Source organism: Solanum tuberosum, unplaced genomic scaffold, assembly GCF_000226075.1.
Source record: "Solanum tuberosum cultivar DM 1-3 516 R44 unplaced genomic scaffold, SolTub_3.0 scf00338, whole genome shotgun sequence".
Taxonomy (NCBI): domain Eukaryota; kingdom Viridiplantae; phylum Streptophyta; class Magnoliopsida; order Solanales; family Solanaceae; genus Solanum; species Solanum tuberosum.
Window position 1 is genome coordinate 418,638 of NW_006239263.1, and position 16,877 is coordinate 435,514.

General features: G+C 33.1%; 3 protein-coding genes across 4 annotated transcripts; 2 read left to right on the forward strand and 1 right to left on the reverse strand.

Moving 5' to 3' along the window:
• Positions 1–2,323: 2,323 nt before the first annotated feature.
• LOC102595387 (anthocyanidin 3-O-glucoside 2''-O-glucosyltransferase-like) lies at positions 2,324–3,753 on the forward strand. The gene has a single exon (XM_006361008.2). The coding sequence runs from the start codon at positions 2,371–2,373 to the stop codon at positions 3,751–3,753; it is 1,383 nt and encodes a 460-aa protein (XP_006361070.1). The 5' UTR covers positions 2,324–2,370.
• Positions 3,754–5,996: 2,243 nt separating this feature from the next.
• Positions 5,997–10,567, forward strand: LOC102588419 (uncharacterized). Of its 2 annotated transcripts, none has more exons than XM_015315102.1 (2): positions 5,997–6,445; positions 8,310–10,107. In XM_015315102.1, the coding sequence occupies exon 1, from the start codon at positions 6,042–6,044 to the stop codon at positions 6,420–6,422; it is 381 nt and encodes a 126-aa protein (XP_015170588.1). In that variant the 5' UTR covers positions 5,997–6,041; the 3' UTR covers positions 6,423–6,445; positions 8,310–10,107. The 2 variants fall into 2 exon arrangements, with proteins under 2 accessions (XP_015170588.1, XP_006361050.1); XM_006360988.2 differs by lacking the exon at positions 8,310–10,107 and adding an exon at positions 10,114–10,567 and having other exon boundaries at positions 5,998–6,445.
• Positions 10,112–12,360, reverse strand: LOC102588749 (ras-related protein RABA1f). Its single transcript, XM_006360989.2, has 2 exons — positions 11,859–12,360; positions 10,112–11,258 (listed from the first exon to the last, which is right to left on the reverse strand). The coding sequence occupies exons 1-2, from the start codon at positions 12,077–12,079 to the stop codon at positions 10,832–10,834; spliced, it is 648 nt and encodes a 215-aa protein (XP_006361051.1). The 5' UTR covers positions 12,080–12,360; the 3' UTR covers positions 10,112–10,831.
• Between the last annotated feature and the right edge of the window lie 4,517 nt (positions 12,361–16,877).

The following is a 16,877-nucleotide window of genomic DNA, read 5'->3' on the forward strand; positions in this document are numbered from 1 at the left end:
TAAAACTTAGATAAGCAACAATGTCTTGCCGTGGAGAACGGATCAATTATGAATAGATTTTATTTACGCTTACTATATTAGAAATATAGGTTCCTATAATAATGTTTCAAAATGTACATGTTTTTAAATTTACCCTTGGAACAACTAGGGCCAAATTGACATGTTAGAAATGGGATACATGAACTTGAGATATCTCTATAAAATTCTTTAAATATTTAATATATATTTTAAAATTAATGTAATATTATTTATTGACATATATAAAATAAGTAAATTAAATGATGCACTTGATTAAATGTTTCAATTACATATATACCTAGAGGATTTTTTTTTATTAATATGCCTTCTTGTTTGATGTTATGAATACAAGGAACTTGATCAAAGGGACACAAATTCAAAATGATTATACTTTAAAATGGGATAACAACTACAAATTTGTCTCCTCCTCTTACTTTTTTTTTTCTCCAATAAATTTTAAGATTCGTTTGAAAGCGTAATTGAAATTTGTGTAATTATCAGAATAGCAATAATCAGTCTAGTAATTATACAATCTAGTAATTATGTTGACTTATTTGTTTGCCACACTGTAATTACAAATGTATTGATCAATTATTAGTCTTCATATTTTATAATATTTTTGCACTCATTATCGACATTTCATTAATCAAATTACAAAAAAATATTGAAGAGTTATCATACCTATATAATTCTATACAAGAGCATGAAATCAAATAGGTTGACACGTGTTTTTCGAAGCGACACATAGCAAACATGCAGTGAAGACAAGTAACACATGTCATCTTGTTGATTAGTCGCGGGGACACATGTCACGCTCTCAACATATATGACTACTATTTTGTTTTCATACCTCACCGATCCACCCTATCTACTCTACTTTCGAATTTTTCGATTTTATAATGTTGAGTCATGTTTAATATCATATGGTAATTTTTTTCTTTACTTCTATGAAATAAATATTTTATTCGACTTAAAGAGTTATTCTTCAACTCATATAATTAAAAAAAAAACTTAGAAATAAGCTCATAGCTAGCCACGTGTCTATTCCTATTTACTCTACTAATTTGTTGCATATGAATCGTGTGATCCTTAACATTTTCCTTTCTGGTATTTTTCTCTGAAAACATTGATTTATCATGATTCATGCATATAATTTTTTTTTCTTTTTTTAGCCTTCTACTTTCAAATGTTGTAGATTTATTAGATTGAATTTATGTTGCGTAAGGTTCATTAAAGGAGAAGCACTTTCCATCTGAAGTTTCCTTATTTTCATGATTCGAATCAAGAATTCTAATTGATGATAAAAAATTTGGTAACTCTTTAGCCTCTTGTTTTTAAATTTTTTTTATTTTATTTGATGTCTGATATTCATTGGGATAAATTTACACCGCGTAACACTCATTTAAATAGAAGCCGCAGTGATTCAAGAGATTCACCGGGAACTCCACACACGCGTTCCGGGGGGTTTCAAGCCGAGCGCCTCATAGAAATGCTGGAGGAGAGACACGGGGGGAAAGGATGGGGGAAATCCTCCAGAGTCTCCAAACGGAGAGACGCCATAGCCCCTACTTACTCCCTATTAGGATTTTTTCCATTTTTTATTAAGATTGGATGAATCCTATTCATCCCATCGTAACTTTTATTAATTAGTTATTTTGTTTCTTTTCTTGTTAAAAATAGGAAGACCCTATCTTACATTCTCTGTTTACTTTGGTATCATTTTCCCAAAATTAAAGTTTAATAGCGTATTGCCTAAGATAATTCGTTCATACTTATAGATTCGGCAGAATTCAATAGTTTTAGCTCAATATTTGTATTTGTGTTTAAAAAAAATCTCTATCAAGAACCTAGTAAACAAAAATAATTGTGCTCAAAAACTTGCAAACTAAAAATTCCGACTCCACCTCAGATGGTTAATTGTTGCATTTGTGGAGTGCAAATTCATTAGAATGAACCATATGAAACTCACATACTAGATAGTACTAATACTTTTTATTTGTGCAAAACTATGGCATTGATGTGTTAGTACAAAGTACTCCCATTTAATTATTTTCTGTTAAAAAGTGAGTAGTAGTTCTAATTTCAACCTTCTAATCTTACTTGTTTTTTTCTACAAAAGTCGCATTTCTTATTTTAGTGTTTTGGAGTCTTGAAATGCATATTCATGATTATCTCAACTTTCCGCGTGTGTTAGCTCATGAATTTTCTAGAAAAAGGTGATTAATGCTTTTCAACATATTTACTTGTAATTTACATTATAAGCGGTCTGATTGAGTAAATAATTTACACTGTCAGTATATAAAACTTACACTCTGATACGAAATTGTTGATTTGCAGATCAAAGAAGATAAAATGGAGGACAAGAAATTAACTTTTATTATGTATCCATGGTATGCCATGGGGCATCTTACTTCATTTCTTCATCTATCCAACAAACTTGCACATAGAGGCCACAAAATTTTCTTTGTCCATCCTACAAACACACTTTCCAAATTAGAAAAATTCAATCGTTATCCTGAACTCATAAACTTTAAATCCGTCACAGTTCCACATGTTGATGGACTCCCACTGGGAGCTGAAACAACTTCAGATGTTCCTATTTTCAATCAGAATCTTCTTTGTCAAGCATTGGATCTTACATTACCAAAGATTGAATCTTTAATTCAAGAAATCAAACCCCATTTCATTTTCTATGATTTTGCTTATTGGGTTCCATCCATTGCTCGAAAATACAAAGTTAAGTCTGTGCATTACTGTTCTATTACTCCATCATCTGTTGGTTATCTTATGCGTGGCGAAAATCCATCTTCAGAAGCTGAAATGATGGAACCTCCACCTGGTTTTCCTGTTGATTCATCTATCAAACTCCACAAACATGAAGCTCGTTTAATCGTAGCTCTACATTCAATGGGGAAGAATTCTAGTAACTCTGGTTCTGGCTCTGTATCGTTCACTCAACGTTTGCTTTTGGCTTTTCAAGACGGGGATGCCATTGCATTCAAAACTACTCGAGAAATAGAAGGACCTTATTATGAATTTGTTGAGCATAAGTTCAAGAAACCAGTTGTGTTAGCCGGGCCAGTCTTGCCCGAACCAATAGAGAGTTCAAATACAGAGGAAAATTGGTCAAAATGGCTCGAAAAATTTCAAGAAAAGACGGTTATTTTGTGTGCATTTGGTAGTGAATGTAATCTCAAGAAAGATCAATTTCAAGAACTTGGTTTTTGGGACTTGAACTTACTGGTTATCCGTTTTTTCGCTGCTTTAAAACCGCCTATTGAAGCTGAGACAATCGAAGAGGCATTACCGGAAGGTTTCAAAGAGAGAACACAAGGGAAAGGCATTGTTCATTCAGGATGGGCAGAGCAACAATTGATGTTATCTCATCCTTCTGTTGGATGTTTTGTCACTCATTGTGGCGGAAACTCGTTATCGGAGGTCATGATTAATGAGTGTCAATTGGTTTTAGTACCAAATTTTGGTGATCAATTCATAAATTCAAGATTGTTTGGTGGAGACTTGAAAGCTGGAGTGGAAGTTGAGAGAAATGAAGAAAATGGATCTTTCACTAAAGATGGAGTTTGTAAGGCAATCAAAATGGTAATGAATGATGAGAGTGAAGAGGGGTGTAAAATAAGAGCGAATCGCGCAAAGTGGAGAGAGTTCTTGTTGAGTAAAGGACTTGAAGATTCTTACATTGATGCTCTTGTGCATAAGCTACAATGTCTATTGTAATTGCAAGAGACAGTTTCCCCTGTTCGAACCTGTAAGGCTATAACCTTTTAGTAGTCACTTGACAACAACTTTATAAGTTACACGAGAGCATTAATATGTTAACTACATAAAAATGCTTATATGTTTCTTTCATCAAGTATGTTGGTTAAGGTTGGTTGTTTAAGTTCTTTCTTATTTCTATTTTTAGATGTTGGTTTCTTGTTTCTACTACTAAGTGATTTCTGTCATGGATAAAAACGGATCCAAACTTATTAAATAAATAAATTTTATCTGGGTTTGATTTGGTTTTATATTTTTTAAAATAGATAATATTTGATTTTATTCAAAATTTTTTTTGAAGCGAGCCAATAAATTATATACATAGTTATATATATATATAACAGTTAATTATGGTATAATACATAAATACATACTCTTTAACTTGAGCTTAGCTCACATTTATGTCTTCCAATTTGGATGTGCATAAATACATACTTAAATTTTTATAAAGTTGAACAAGTAAACACACACGTCCTACGTGTCATTTTACGTGACAATTTTCATCTAAGGTGTCCTATCAAAATGAGAAATGGCCAAATGACCTCCCAATCTATTCCATTTTAAAGTAGTTCGGGGGGAGTGGGGGGTAGGACTCCCGCAAAGAATTGGTGTGTAGTTGAAAATTCGGTAATAGATTGGGAGGTCATTTGACCATTTCTCATTTTGATTTCATTTTCTCTATGGCCAGTAAACACTCAACTAGAAAAGAAAAAAGTACTATATTATAGCGGATGATACATTTTTCGTTGTTCGAGCGTTAAACATTTAAAGTTTGATAGGAAGTTTGCGCATTAAATATTTAAATTTTTTTAATGAAATTTATATATTTGTAAACTATGAAAAAATATATTATAAATCACAATAATTGAAAGATATAAGAAAATTTTACACTATATGGTCTGAAACATTCTTCTCGAGCCTGATTTGAGAAGTTCAACACAGTAATTCAGCAGTTTGACATGACTCGTAATGGATATGATCACTCTATGTTTTTATTGGCATTTTGCATCAAATCGATGTATTTATTTGATTGTTTATGTTGATATTGTTATCATTGACAATAATCCCAATGACTATCATAAGTGAGGTGTGCAAAGATCGAACCGACCGATAAATCGAACCGAAAAAAGTGTTATTGGTTTATTGTTATTGAGTTATTGGTTAATGTTTATTTAATAGTTTTATAAAAAAAATTATTAGATTATTGGTTCTATATTGATTTTTTAATATTGGGTATTGATTTAACCGATAACAATTAAAAATATAATTGTTTACTATTTTAATTTTAAGTCATACATAAATATCAAACAAAAAATATTAATATAATCACTATATTAGACTATAACTATAAGGACCCTACATAATTAACACTATTTAACTCTGCTATATGCATTTACCCTCTACGTTTTAGTATTACTTTAGTCTTTAGGTTCACAATGCAAAACCTAAAGAACTAAGAACAACGACGGGTAGGGTTTGCAACAATGATGGCAAGGGTTAGACAATGACTAAGATTGTAAATTGTGAGTATTTGCTATACTTTATTACACTAAGTAGAATTTTTGCACTCAATGAGTAATTTGATTTCTCTCTTTTTTATTTCGTGTCAAAATTGTTGGACAAGTCATATATTTGGTTTGAAAGCATTTTCTTATTGGTTAAACTCAGAAACCGAATTGTTCAAGACCAAAAATCAATAACAAATATCTTATTGGTTTTGTTATCTATTTATCATATTTAAAAATAGAAAAACTGATAAATCGAACCGAATCGATCGATATACACCATAATCACAAGGGAAATCATAAACTGACTTACAACACTCACGGAAAAAGTGATGTCAAGTCTAGTCATTGTGAAATAATTCAACTTTCCAACCAACCGTCTATATCTTTCATGAATATTGAGTGGCTTTCTCTGTCCGTGAAGGAATTTAACCTACGAATTCATAGGAGTGTCAATAGGTTTACAGCCCGTCATTCTTGTCTCGTCAAAAATGTCTAAGGCATACTTGCTTTGAGAAATAACAATAACTAATTTGGACTGAACTATCTCAATATCAATAGATTTATTTGAATCTCAAAATTCGAAAGATGCTACATAAATTAAGACAAAGAAATATTTATTTGTGAATTAATTTATTTTTGCGTATGATTAATTACCGAACAACGAATCAAATGTCAAAAACAATAAATATATATAGTATTTGGATTAGTTTGATTCTATCACCTCTTCCTTAAGCTTCTACCATGGCTGACCATCAAAATCCTAAACCCACCGAGAACTTCTCTTCACCGCCGTCAACAAATCCACCGAAAATCTCCGGCGGATCATCTAACGGTGGATTTTCCGGCGCTCCACACTTTCCAAACCCGCCGGATCGTACGAACCCAGACGCGGCTACACTGAGAGAGCAATGGAGATTCGCTATCAAGCAGTACAGCAAATGGTATTCCCACGCTTGGGGAACTGCAATTTTAGCTGGGCTTTCATTTTACGCCCTTGGTTGGATTATCAAAGGCTCTAATCCTTTGCCCTCATTTAAGCACGAAGAATCGGATAATAAAAATGCTTCTTCGTCTTCGTCATCTGATGATGCTGGTGCTGTTCCAGAGGTTAAGAGAAGTTGATGATGACGGCAATTTCATTTTAGGTTCGTTTTAGAAACTTGAATTTCTCGCAGTTTTTGTTCGATCTTGTTTTGTTTTTAGGCATAATATATAAAGTTGCCCAGTCTCAGCTGGAAAACACTTAATTCATATAAAGTTGAACAAATAGAAACATAGTGGCATAATACAAATTGATTAGTGTATAGTGTGTGTGTTCATCTTTGCCTACTTATGCACGCCCAAAATTGGAGGGCATAGATTGGAGCTGCTGAATCCAAGTTAAAATACACGTTTATGTATTAATGCCTAGTTTTTATAAACAAATGCGCCAGAGTAACTTTTTAATTTATTTTTTTGAGTTTTTGTACTATGGTCGGTTACATTTACAATAATAACTATGCCTGAATCACTTTGGATTGATTAGATAAACTCTCTATATCCACTTTTTATAAATTTTATTTCATATATAAGAGAGTTTGGCTAATTCAACCCTCTTTCTTAGGTTGAAGGCATGCTTGATGATTTGTTTGTCCATTCATCCTTTTCAATTAGTACTTATTTGTTTGAGTTTAAAGACAATGTTTTTTTTATGATTGTTACTTAAATTTTATTGTGTCGTATCATTAAATCCATTGTGTAACGACGAGAAGTCTCATTTTGTGTAATGACCAATTTGGTGTGATCACGTCATTACCCTATTTTTCTTGTAGATTATGTGTGACATGTAAGGATAAAGAATGATACAATCTATCCAAATGTTATATTCATTAAAACAATACAATACGATACAATATAACACAAAACAACACAATATGATACATTATGAAGGAATGCGTAACAACCATCCAAACGAAGTGTAAGGAGTGAATTGAAGGTTGATTGGGAGCACCATAGGCCTGTTTCCATGTTTTCTTAGTTGTCTGAGAACGAATTAGAAGTTGTATATGTGGCTTAGTATTTTAAAATTGGAAGCTTAAAATATTTTTACCATCCAAAAGTGACAATTGTCTTTTGTGTCTGAATTTTGGCTGCCAAAATCCCCTTTTTGTCACCCTTCTGTAACTCTCGTCCAAGATAAGTGAATATCATCTCTAAGGATATTTGGCAGTCTAGAACACATTTGAGAAAGTGTGCTTCGTTTACATTCCAGCCTCTTAGAGCTTGCTACTTTACCAGTTGATTTTAAAGAATCAATCTTCTCTGGACAAGGACGGTACCTCAAGGAGAAGAAGTTCAGATTTCAATCCTCTTTCTTTCTTTCATTTATTTACCCTTCAACTCATGTGGACAGAAGTGAAACTACTGACCCTCCTTCCTTTCTTTCTTTTGTTTTTTTTTTGTTTTTTTTTTGTAGATAAGTTTAAATCCTTTTTGATTGTTTATGATTTATTCTTTTCCTTTTACGCCCAAGATTGCCATTCTTGCCTTTTGTCATCTCATTAATGAGAGGACAGATATCCTGAAAATCCCACATGTTCTCTTTCTTGTAAATATGCCTCTGAAGTCTTGCAATATCTTTGATCTTTTTATGTACACGCTTGTATGAAAGATCAGGAGTTCTTATGTATGTCTATCATGTCTGTTTGAGACATCATATGCCGAAACCCTCTCTGTTGCTTATCCAATCCCTGACCTTACTTTATAGTTTCATTTGCTTCGTTTGAATGTAATATTAAAAATCTGACCATTTATGCATTTCTATTCACCTATTTTATCCTGCTGAAAACAGAATGTAGCTGCTTTGCTCTTTGTATATGTGAAGGAACAAATAAACATGTAGAGTTAATATACTTCTTACGAGCTCTTTATGCATATGTAATGGGAGATCTTTGCTGTAAATAAATGAAGCCTGTCTGGGGAAGTGTCAATCTAATTCTGGATGCATTGCCTAATGCCTCTTATTTTCAGTTGGATAGTAGCAAGCAACTAGTAATTGAAAGAAGCATATTATACATGGAAGCTCTTGACAGGAAGGATTTTGACTTGACTTGACTCTCCCCACACAAAAAATCTTATCTCCATAACGGCCTCTTGTTATGCTGTGTTACTTTAATCGCCACTGCCTTTTAGCTTTGATCATTAGATGAGCGACTGTGCATATACATTCTATTGACCCCCTAAGTGTTGATTGACATCTTGTTAGTGAAATATCATCCCAAGTGCTAATTGTTTTCTCCTGTCTGGACCACCTCATCCTTGACTATATTTTTTCCTTGTCTATTACAAGTTTTATGCTTTTCCGAAAGAGAAGATGTGATCTCATTACCATATTAGATAGTCAACACGACCATTCTTTGTTTGCGAATATCTACTAGCTACTGTTTCTTTAAATTGCCTTAGTTCTTTCCTCAGCTCTCCACTCTCGTTCCTTGTACCATGTTGGGCTCCAGCATGAACTGGCATAATACATTCTCAGTTTCAATTCCCATGTGGGGTCATTATCTCTTGAATTTTTAAAGGACTCATAGGAGGAAAGATGACAAGCTTAAAAGTTATTTCTTTTCCTTGTCTTTGAAGTTCCGTGTCTAATGTGTTCAACTTGTCAATTTGGTATCCTATTATGGTGGCAGAGACCTATTATCCAATTCGCAACATGGGAACAACACATGGAATGGGTGATAAAGAATGCAAAGGAAGAACAATGAGACCTCAAGCTTTTAAAATTGTATACACTGAATGTGTCTATGCGATATGGTTAGAGCGGAACCAGCGAGTCTTTGAGAAGAAAGCCAGAGATTATGAAGTCATTGCTAGAGAGATAACATATATGTGTAGTGTTCAACAAATCTTTAGCTAGAATAATAAGTTGCGTAGAAACTGTGCTCTAACACTATACATATATGCTATCTCTCTGGCAATGACTTCATAATCTCTGGCTTTCTTCTCAAAGACTCGCTGGTTCCGCTCTAACCATATCGCATAGACACATTCATTGTATACAATTTTAAAAGCTTGATCTCTCATTGTTCTTCCCTTTGCATTCTTTATCACCCATTCCATGTGTTGTTCCCATGTTGCGAATTGGATAATAGGTCTCTGCAACCATAATAGGATTCTACTCCACAACTGCCTCCAATTCGCAAGTAGTTCAGATAAAGGAACTGAAAATGAGATAAAGAATTAAGAGGTCTCTGGGTTACTCTTTCCCATGTAAAGAGGGAGGAGTAAAATGACCTTGCTCCCAAAAACAAAAGAATGTGGAGTAAATATAATGTTTTTAGTTGACTAAGCTTGTAAAGGCAGCCTTCTCTTGCCATAATCTTGCCTACCTGATATATAGCATGGCCAAGCTTCTGAAATCAACTTATTTTGATTTACGGAAGTGCTTTAACAAAAAGTATTTTTGGTGAGAGACCGTTTGTGTTCGGCTAATCAATTTGAAAATCACTTTTGAAAGACTTGAATTGTATGCTAACTTTTACCATGAATTGTGTAGTCTCGAATGTGCTCAATGGTTTATGTTGTTTAATCATTGTGATATTTTGTGAAAAAATAAGCAGAGAATAATAATGAAGAAAAATCATGATTGTTAGTGTGTTCTGACTTCTGTCGTATTTTTCAATTCTTGTCTAATTTGGAGGGACAAGAATACAGTGAATGAACTTCTGCCATTGGGATGATGCAACTCTCTTTTTTCCTTGTTTTGTTTGGTTGTTCATCTAAAGTAAATTAGTTCTTGTTTCTGAGTATGTTTGTCTTTTGGATGGCGCAGACTCTCTTTACTCAATGAAACAAGTTACTCATGAATAGCTGAAGTCTCTCCCTCCCCTCCAACCTCTGCCCTCCAGGCTTCTTAAAATTCACTTGCTGCAAGCTCTATGTGGATGGAAGTGCAATCACTGCTAGCAACTAATTCCTGGGAAAATTCAGTGCATATGCTTCCTGGAAAAAGGAACACCAAAATTGTAATAGGATGTGTACCAAGACCAATATCTGCTGGTCCCCGCTGAGAGTCTAGGCAAGTCAAGTGTGTCTTTTTTCTTTGACCGTTTGTCTCCTGCAATGAGTTCAACAAATGCAACACGAAAAACAATAGTATCCTGAGTTGTTTTTGTTAAGAAGAGTTTTGATACTTATTTCTTCTACAGTAGATGTGCATATCAATAATACTGTAGTTTTGAGTTGTTGTCGGTTGACGTTCTGTGTAGCGTGGATAAGTTACCTTACCATTTTCACAGCTGAAATGTTCTTAATGCCATTGTACACTTGTGAAAAGACAAAACAAATGGTTCTTAAGCAAAATTTTACTTCCATCCCCCATTTCCCCACCTCGGTTCCTCAAATTTTTCTTTCCACTAAATTACAGTCGTAGAGTGGGAGTGCTATACAGTTTTTGTACAGGAAACCTGAAATTCTCAGCATTCCTGCATTTTTCTGCAGTTCATATATCTGCATTGTGAGAAATGTAGTAGTGAGCGGTTGATCCTTGCTCAACCGGAACAACATCCCCCCTTCTTAACAGCAGATACGTCATTTCCAATATGGATCGTTTGTCCTGCAGGCAAAGATGCTGGATCGTCTCCTGCATCAAGAGCCTTCTTGCTAACCACCCGGTAAATCTGAGTCAACACTTCTGTGAAGGCGTTTTCAACATTCAGCGCCTCAAGAGCAGAGGTTTCCATGAAGAAGGTATTCTCTCTTTCTGCAAAACCTTTAGAGTCGTCAGTGGGAACAGCACGCAGGTGGCGGAGATCTGCCTTGTTCCCGACCAGCATGACGACAATGTTCTGGTCTGTATGATCTCTGAGTTCCTTGAGCCATCTCGCAACGTTCTCAAATGTTACATGGCGAGTAATATCGTAAACAAGTAAGGCACCAACTGCTCCTCTATAATAAGCACTTGTGATAGCCCGGTACCTGTTTTTAATTTTATAGCCAAAAGCTATTTAGAAACAATTCCTCCAGGCATTATAGGTGAAAGAACATTGCATTCAAGTCATAAGTAAACCAAGATGCATACGAAGACTTGTCGAAAATTTTCTCTTTTTCTTTTTGTTGTTGTTGTTGCTTCACATGATCTGATAGACTTTGGAACAATTAGATGATATCTATCTGATTGTATGATTGATCAATATGATCAATGAAGAGAACCATGTGTTAGATTCAAAACTCTCTGTGATGACAGAAATACTAGGTGATTTCTTCGACCCGTCTAAGCCTTGGTAGATATTGTTATTCGTTAGGTAGAAGGTACCATGTGGAACTAATTGAGGTAAGTACACAAGTTGATCTGGACATCATGGTTGGAAAAAAGTTATGGATAAAAGTCGTACAAAATGATGAAAACTAATCTTTTTCTGGTTCAATTATCTTGTAGGCTCTTCATTTTTAGGATTCGAATCTCAGACCTCTGATTAGATTCTTGGTGAGAGAGCAATGTTACATTAATAACTAGTGCATACATATACAGTTATGCAATGCATGTTATAAAACCAAAAGAAAATTGGGATTGAGTACCTTTCTTGGCCAGCAGTGTCCCAAATCTGGGCTTTGACAATCTTGTCATCAACATGAATGGTTCGAGTGGCGAATTCAACGCCAATAGTCGACTTAGATTGTTGGCTGAATTCGTTTTTGGTAAATCGCGATAGCAAATTCGATTTACCAACACCAGAATCCCCTATTAACACCACCTTGAACAAGTAATCATAATCTTCCTCTGATCTATATGTTCCCATAATTTCCTTTTTCTCTTAACCTGTACATAAGATCAGTTAATTATGGAGTGTTTCTCTATCTTCCTTTGAATTAGGGATGAAAGAGAGAAGATGAATAACATGAATATTCATTGATTGATTTTACTATTAACAAATGGTGCATATTTAACCTCCGTTTATTTCGAACGGTTGAGGGGAGAAAGAGAAGAAATAGTTTTAAGTTCAAGTATTATATGGTTAATAGTAGTTGGTTCGTAGAATTAATTTAAATTACAATTGTTTTAATCAGTGTATATTCTATGTATATCCGTTGGGAAAAGTAAATAATGAATTGTGTGAAGATCCCTTTAATCCGTATATAATTTAGATAGGAATTATTATAGTTCAAGGAGAAAACAACACTACCCTATTAATTTAATATTAAACCGACAAAATATGGATATAATTAATTTAGGGATTTGTTATCAACTCTTAATTTATTATCACAAGATATATTAATATAATTTAGGGATTTTTTAGGTATCAACTCTACTTTCCCACCCTATATTCAATAATTGGCTCACAAATTGTATAATAATAGGGCTTACCCTCATTATCTCAATTGTGTGATTTTAATATTTTTTGTCCAAACTCTATCCAAAACACACTTTAATAATTATCTCAATTCTGACCTCGACCTTGACTCGGGATTCGATCCTAACCCTTAGCTCGAGATCCAACCTCTAACTCTGACCTTGACTGAAGACTCAACTGACCTCGACTCAGGATCTAAACCTTGACCCTTAATCAACCCAAGACTATCTTGACCCAAACCTTGATTTGGGACCTAACTTCAACCCCAACCTTGACTGGAGTCCTAACCCCTAGCTTGACCCGAACATGGGACTTGCCGCTCGGCCCGACATGTCTTGAGACCCAAACTCTGATCCTTGACAATCCTGATCCCAACCTCAACACGAAACTCGACATCGACCCTGACCAAAATGTAGGATCTGACCCTAGCCCTCAGCGCCTTACTGGAGACTTGAACTCCGACCCTCGACTCGATGACCCGATCCCAACCTCGATTAGGGACATGACTTTGATCTGGGACCTGACCCTGATTTGGAGCTCAACCTTCGATCCAAAATCAAAACTCAATATATATTTTTGTATCATAATTTCCTCCAAGTTATGACCCAGAAAATCGTGATCCAATCCATAAATAAGTTATTCCCTTATTTTGTGTTTCTTTTACTTATGCCCCTCATAACAAAAAATAATATTCCTTGGAGCATAGGTATATATTTTCATATCATAATATCTTTAAACATTTTGCATGACTTTAGTTTCTAAATAACTTCTCCCCCATTTGACATAGAACTTCAACTAATATTGACACAAAATATGAAATAAAAATATAATATTTGATTTGGGGGGACCCATTTAAAATGATGTGAATTAAAATATTATGTGGTTCATGGCTAACAAAATTAATGATGCATGAGAGGTAGGATAGTGTAGAGAAGTGGAAATGTCCTATTGAGTTGTCATTGGTCTTAAAGTCCTTTAAAGTAATGAGTTTTGCTTGTGGGTCAATGTCCCTTATATATATTATCTAACCACTACACTACAAACTGGTGGTTGTTTTCATTTTTTTGTACCTACCTTATTTATTTGTACTACAAAAATTAGGTACTCACTAATTTGTAGTTTGATTTTTGTATAAAATATAATTTATTGGTTTGTATCTTCAATTTTTGGACTTTTGTGAAGTTCTTTCATACAACCTTTTTGCCTTCACAAAGGTAGGAGTAAAAATTGCGTACGTATTATTCTCTTTCATATTTTACCTGTGAGACTATACATGATGTGAAGTAATTATTGTTATAAAGTTCTTTCGTCAATTCTTGATTAATAAAACTACAAATTCCTTTAAATTAATGTGATTAAATCCAGTTATTGTAGAACTTTCGTCCCTGGACATTTTTTAATTTCCAATTCATAAAAAAAACAAAAAAAAACCACTATTGGTTCATTCTTCATCTAATTAGATAGATTAGATAAATGATCAAGTAATTTTTGGGAATTTCTAAGAAAATTGAGGAGGGTATTTTTTTTGGTTAATTCAGCCCAACTCGCATGGACTTCCGGTCTTTCTTAGTTGACAACTTTTTTATTGCAATTTGAAGTTCTCTAGTTACTCTTCCACAAACAACATCATAATTGATTATTTAAATTAAATTGAATTTTTTAACAAATACATCGATCTTTTTAAAATAAAATACTCCTAGAAATGACTTTTGTAACTTAGGCTTATTAATTAAATTATAGGAATTTGCTTAAAATATCAAAACAAAATGATTCCATTTCTACTATTATAATGATAATATATATTTCAACCTGCTTGAGTGACTATAAAAAAAATAAAAAAAATTGCATTACGAAATCACATAAAAGATGAATATTGGTAGTTGATACCATTTCATAAATAACAAATGGAATCACAAATAGTTTGAAAAATAAGATAAATTACTTACTACAATAAATTTAAATATATTGATAATGTTATAATTCTTCACATTATCAATGTATATACGTTGTCAAAAAAGGGATTAAAAAATACCCCCTAACATTTGTAATATATTTTTATAGATGTCCCTAATTACTTGTCCACTTTTCCTTTTATAGATGTCCCTAATTACTTGTCCATTTTGACAAATCAAGAAAGGACAATTTTTTTTACCTATTATACCCTCAATTAATTACTTTGAAAAAGGTAGAACTTCTTGAAAATCTAAGTTTTTAATTCATCAACTTCATAATTAATAGGCGTAAAATGGTAAACTCATTATGTCAATAATTATTTTCTGAATAGGTGTGTCAATTCAAAAGTGGACAAGTAATTAGGGATAGAGGGAGTATATGTTTTCGTAAATCTATCAGCTCATAAAAGTCTCCGATATTATTTTCGATTTCAAATACACCATTGAATATAATTGAACAAGTCCAACTAATTGTTCGTGGTAATAGTGGAAGTCACGTAACTTATATTTGGAGCTTTTAAATTATTGTTCGAATAATTGCATTTGATAAATAAAATCTATAGAATCAAATCCTTATATAATAATGTTTGTACTAGTTGACCACAAAGGAAATTTTTAATTTAATTCGATTTCGACTGAGCTTTATGTTTTTTTTAAAATTTTTTTTGGTGTGTATAAATAGACACTTAAATTTGTATAAAGATGAATAAGTAGACATACAAATCAAGTCGAGTGCATTTCACATGAATTGCCATGCAAATCAGTTTAAGTGTTTATTTCTACACACTCAAAACTAGAAGACATAATTATCAACTAAAATCAAGTTAAAAAAATATGTTTATATATTATAACTTGATCGACTCGATATAAGGCCTCGACCTGCGCGAAGGTGTGCTGCAAAAATTTGATAGCTTACAACCTTTATAACAAAGTGATGGACAAGTGGAATGATTTTGATTGATATTATATTTTAACACAATCTTGGAATCTTCCACTAAAGAATTTTGTCATAACCACACAAGATATACCACGTATAAGGGGATACAATTATATTTTTTATTATAGACAAAAATAAAATAAAATTAAAATACCGTCGATCGGTGCATTAAGTTCCTCTATGCGCGAAGTCCAGAGAAGCATAAGTGAATTCATGATTTGAAGTTTATGAGTTCTCAATAATTTTAAATTTAAAAACAATTTTTTTTCCATATGTGCCTAAATGAAATCAAACCATGTACAACAAATATTTCTTATATATTAATCGATTTCTCAATATAAATATAAAATATACGTAAAAATTACTCGATATCTTAGATTCGCCCCTCCAAAAAAGGATCGAACCACAAAAGCCACTTTTGAGTCAGAATAATAATGGAAAGAAAAAAAAACAGTTGAAGAATTCATGAGCTACTTTTGAGATAATTTTTATGTGTTGAGAATAAATATTTTTTGTTGTATTATTAATAATAGAAGTGGACCTATATTTGATCAGTTGGAAATAAGAACGAATTTTAAAATTTGTGGTCAAAATAAAAGATCACATATTTGAAGGGCAAAAATTAAACATCATTTCAAATTAGGGACACAAGTTAGAATGACCCGATTAAAATTATGTCAAAATAAAAGATCACATAATGAGCTATTAATATTTTATAAATTTATTTGAATCGAGATCTTTTGGCTCAGTTTTGTTCCCTTATAAGGGATCAATTCCATTTTCCATCTTGAATTGGTCAAAATATGCGAAATTTCTTACTTTTCAAGAAAAAATTAGGCAAAAGTACTCATTATCCCCCTGAACTTGAAGCTTTTTATACGGTGTACACTTAAACTAAATTCCGTTTTAATTACCCCCCGAACTTGTTTATTCCTCTGTCGCGTACACCTTTTTCGTCCACCTGGCGTAGAAATTGACAACACACTCTATTAGGCGCGTGAGGAAGTGATTTTTTGCCACATCACAAAGCTACAACGGTAAAAAAACGTAAAATCTCCATTTTTCTTTAATATTTGGCATATTTTAAACGAAAAATAGGGCAAAATGTAAATGAAAAGTAAAGGAAACAAAGATTAACACTTACTTGGTAAGAATTTCTGACAAATTTAAAATTCAAGGAGTTCCGTGAAATCACCCTTATTCAAAAATAACTTTTAAACAATGAATTTTAAATTTAAGAAATTTATTTTTTGCAATATTAATTTATCCAGGTGGCTATTATTTATCCAGGTGGAAATCCACATCACCACTTTTGCCAGTTGTCGCGCGCGTGTAGTCACAATAGGAGCAGGTGGAC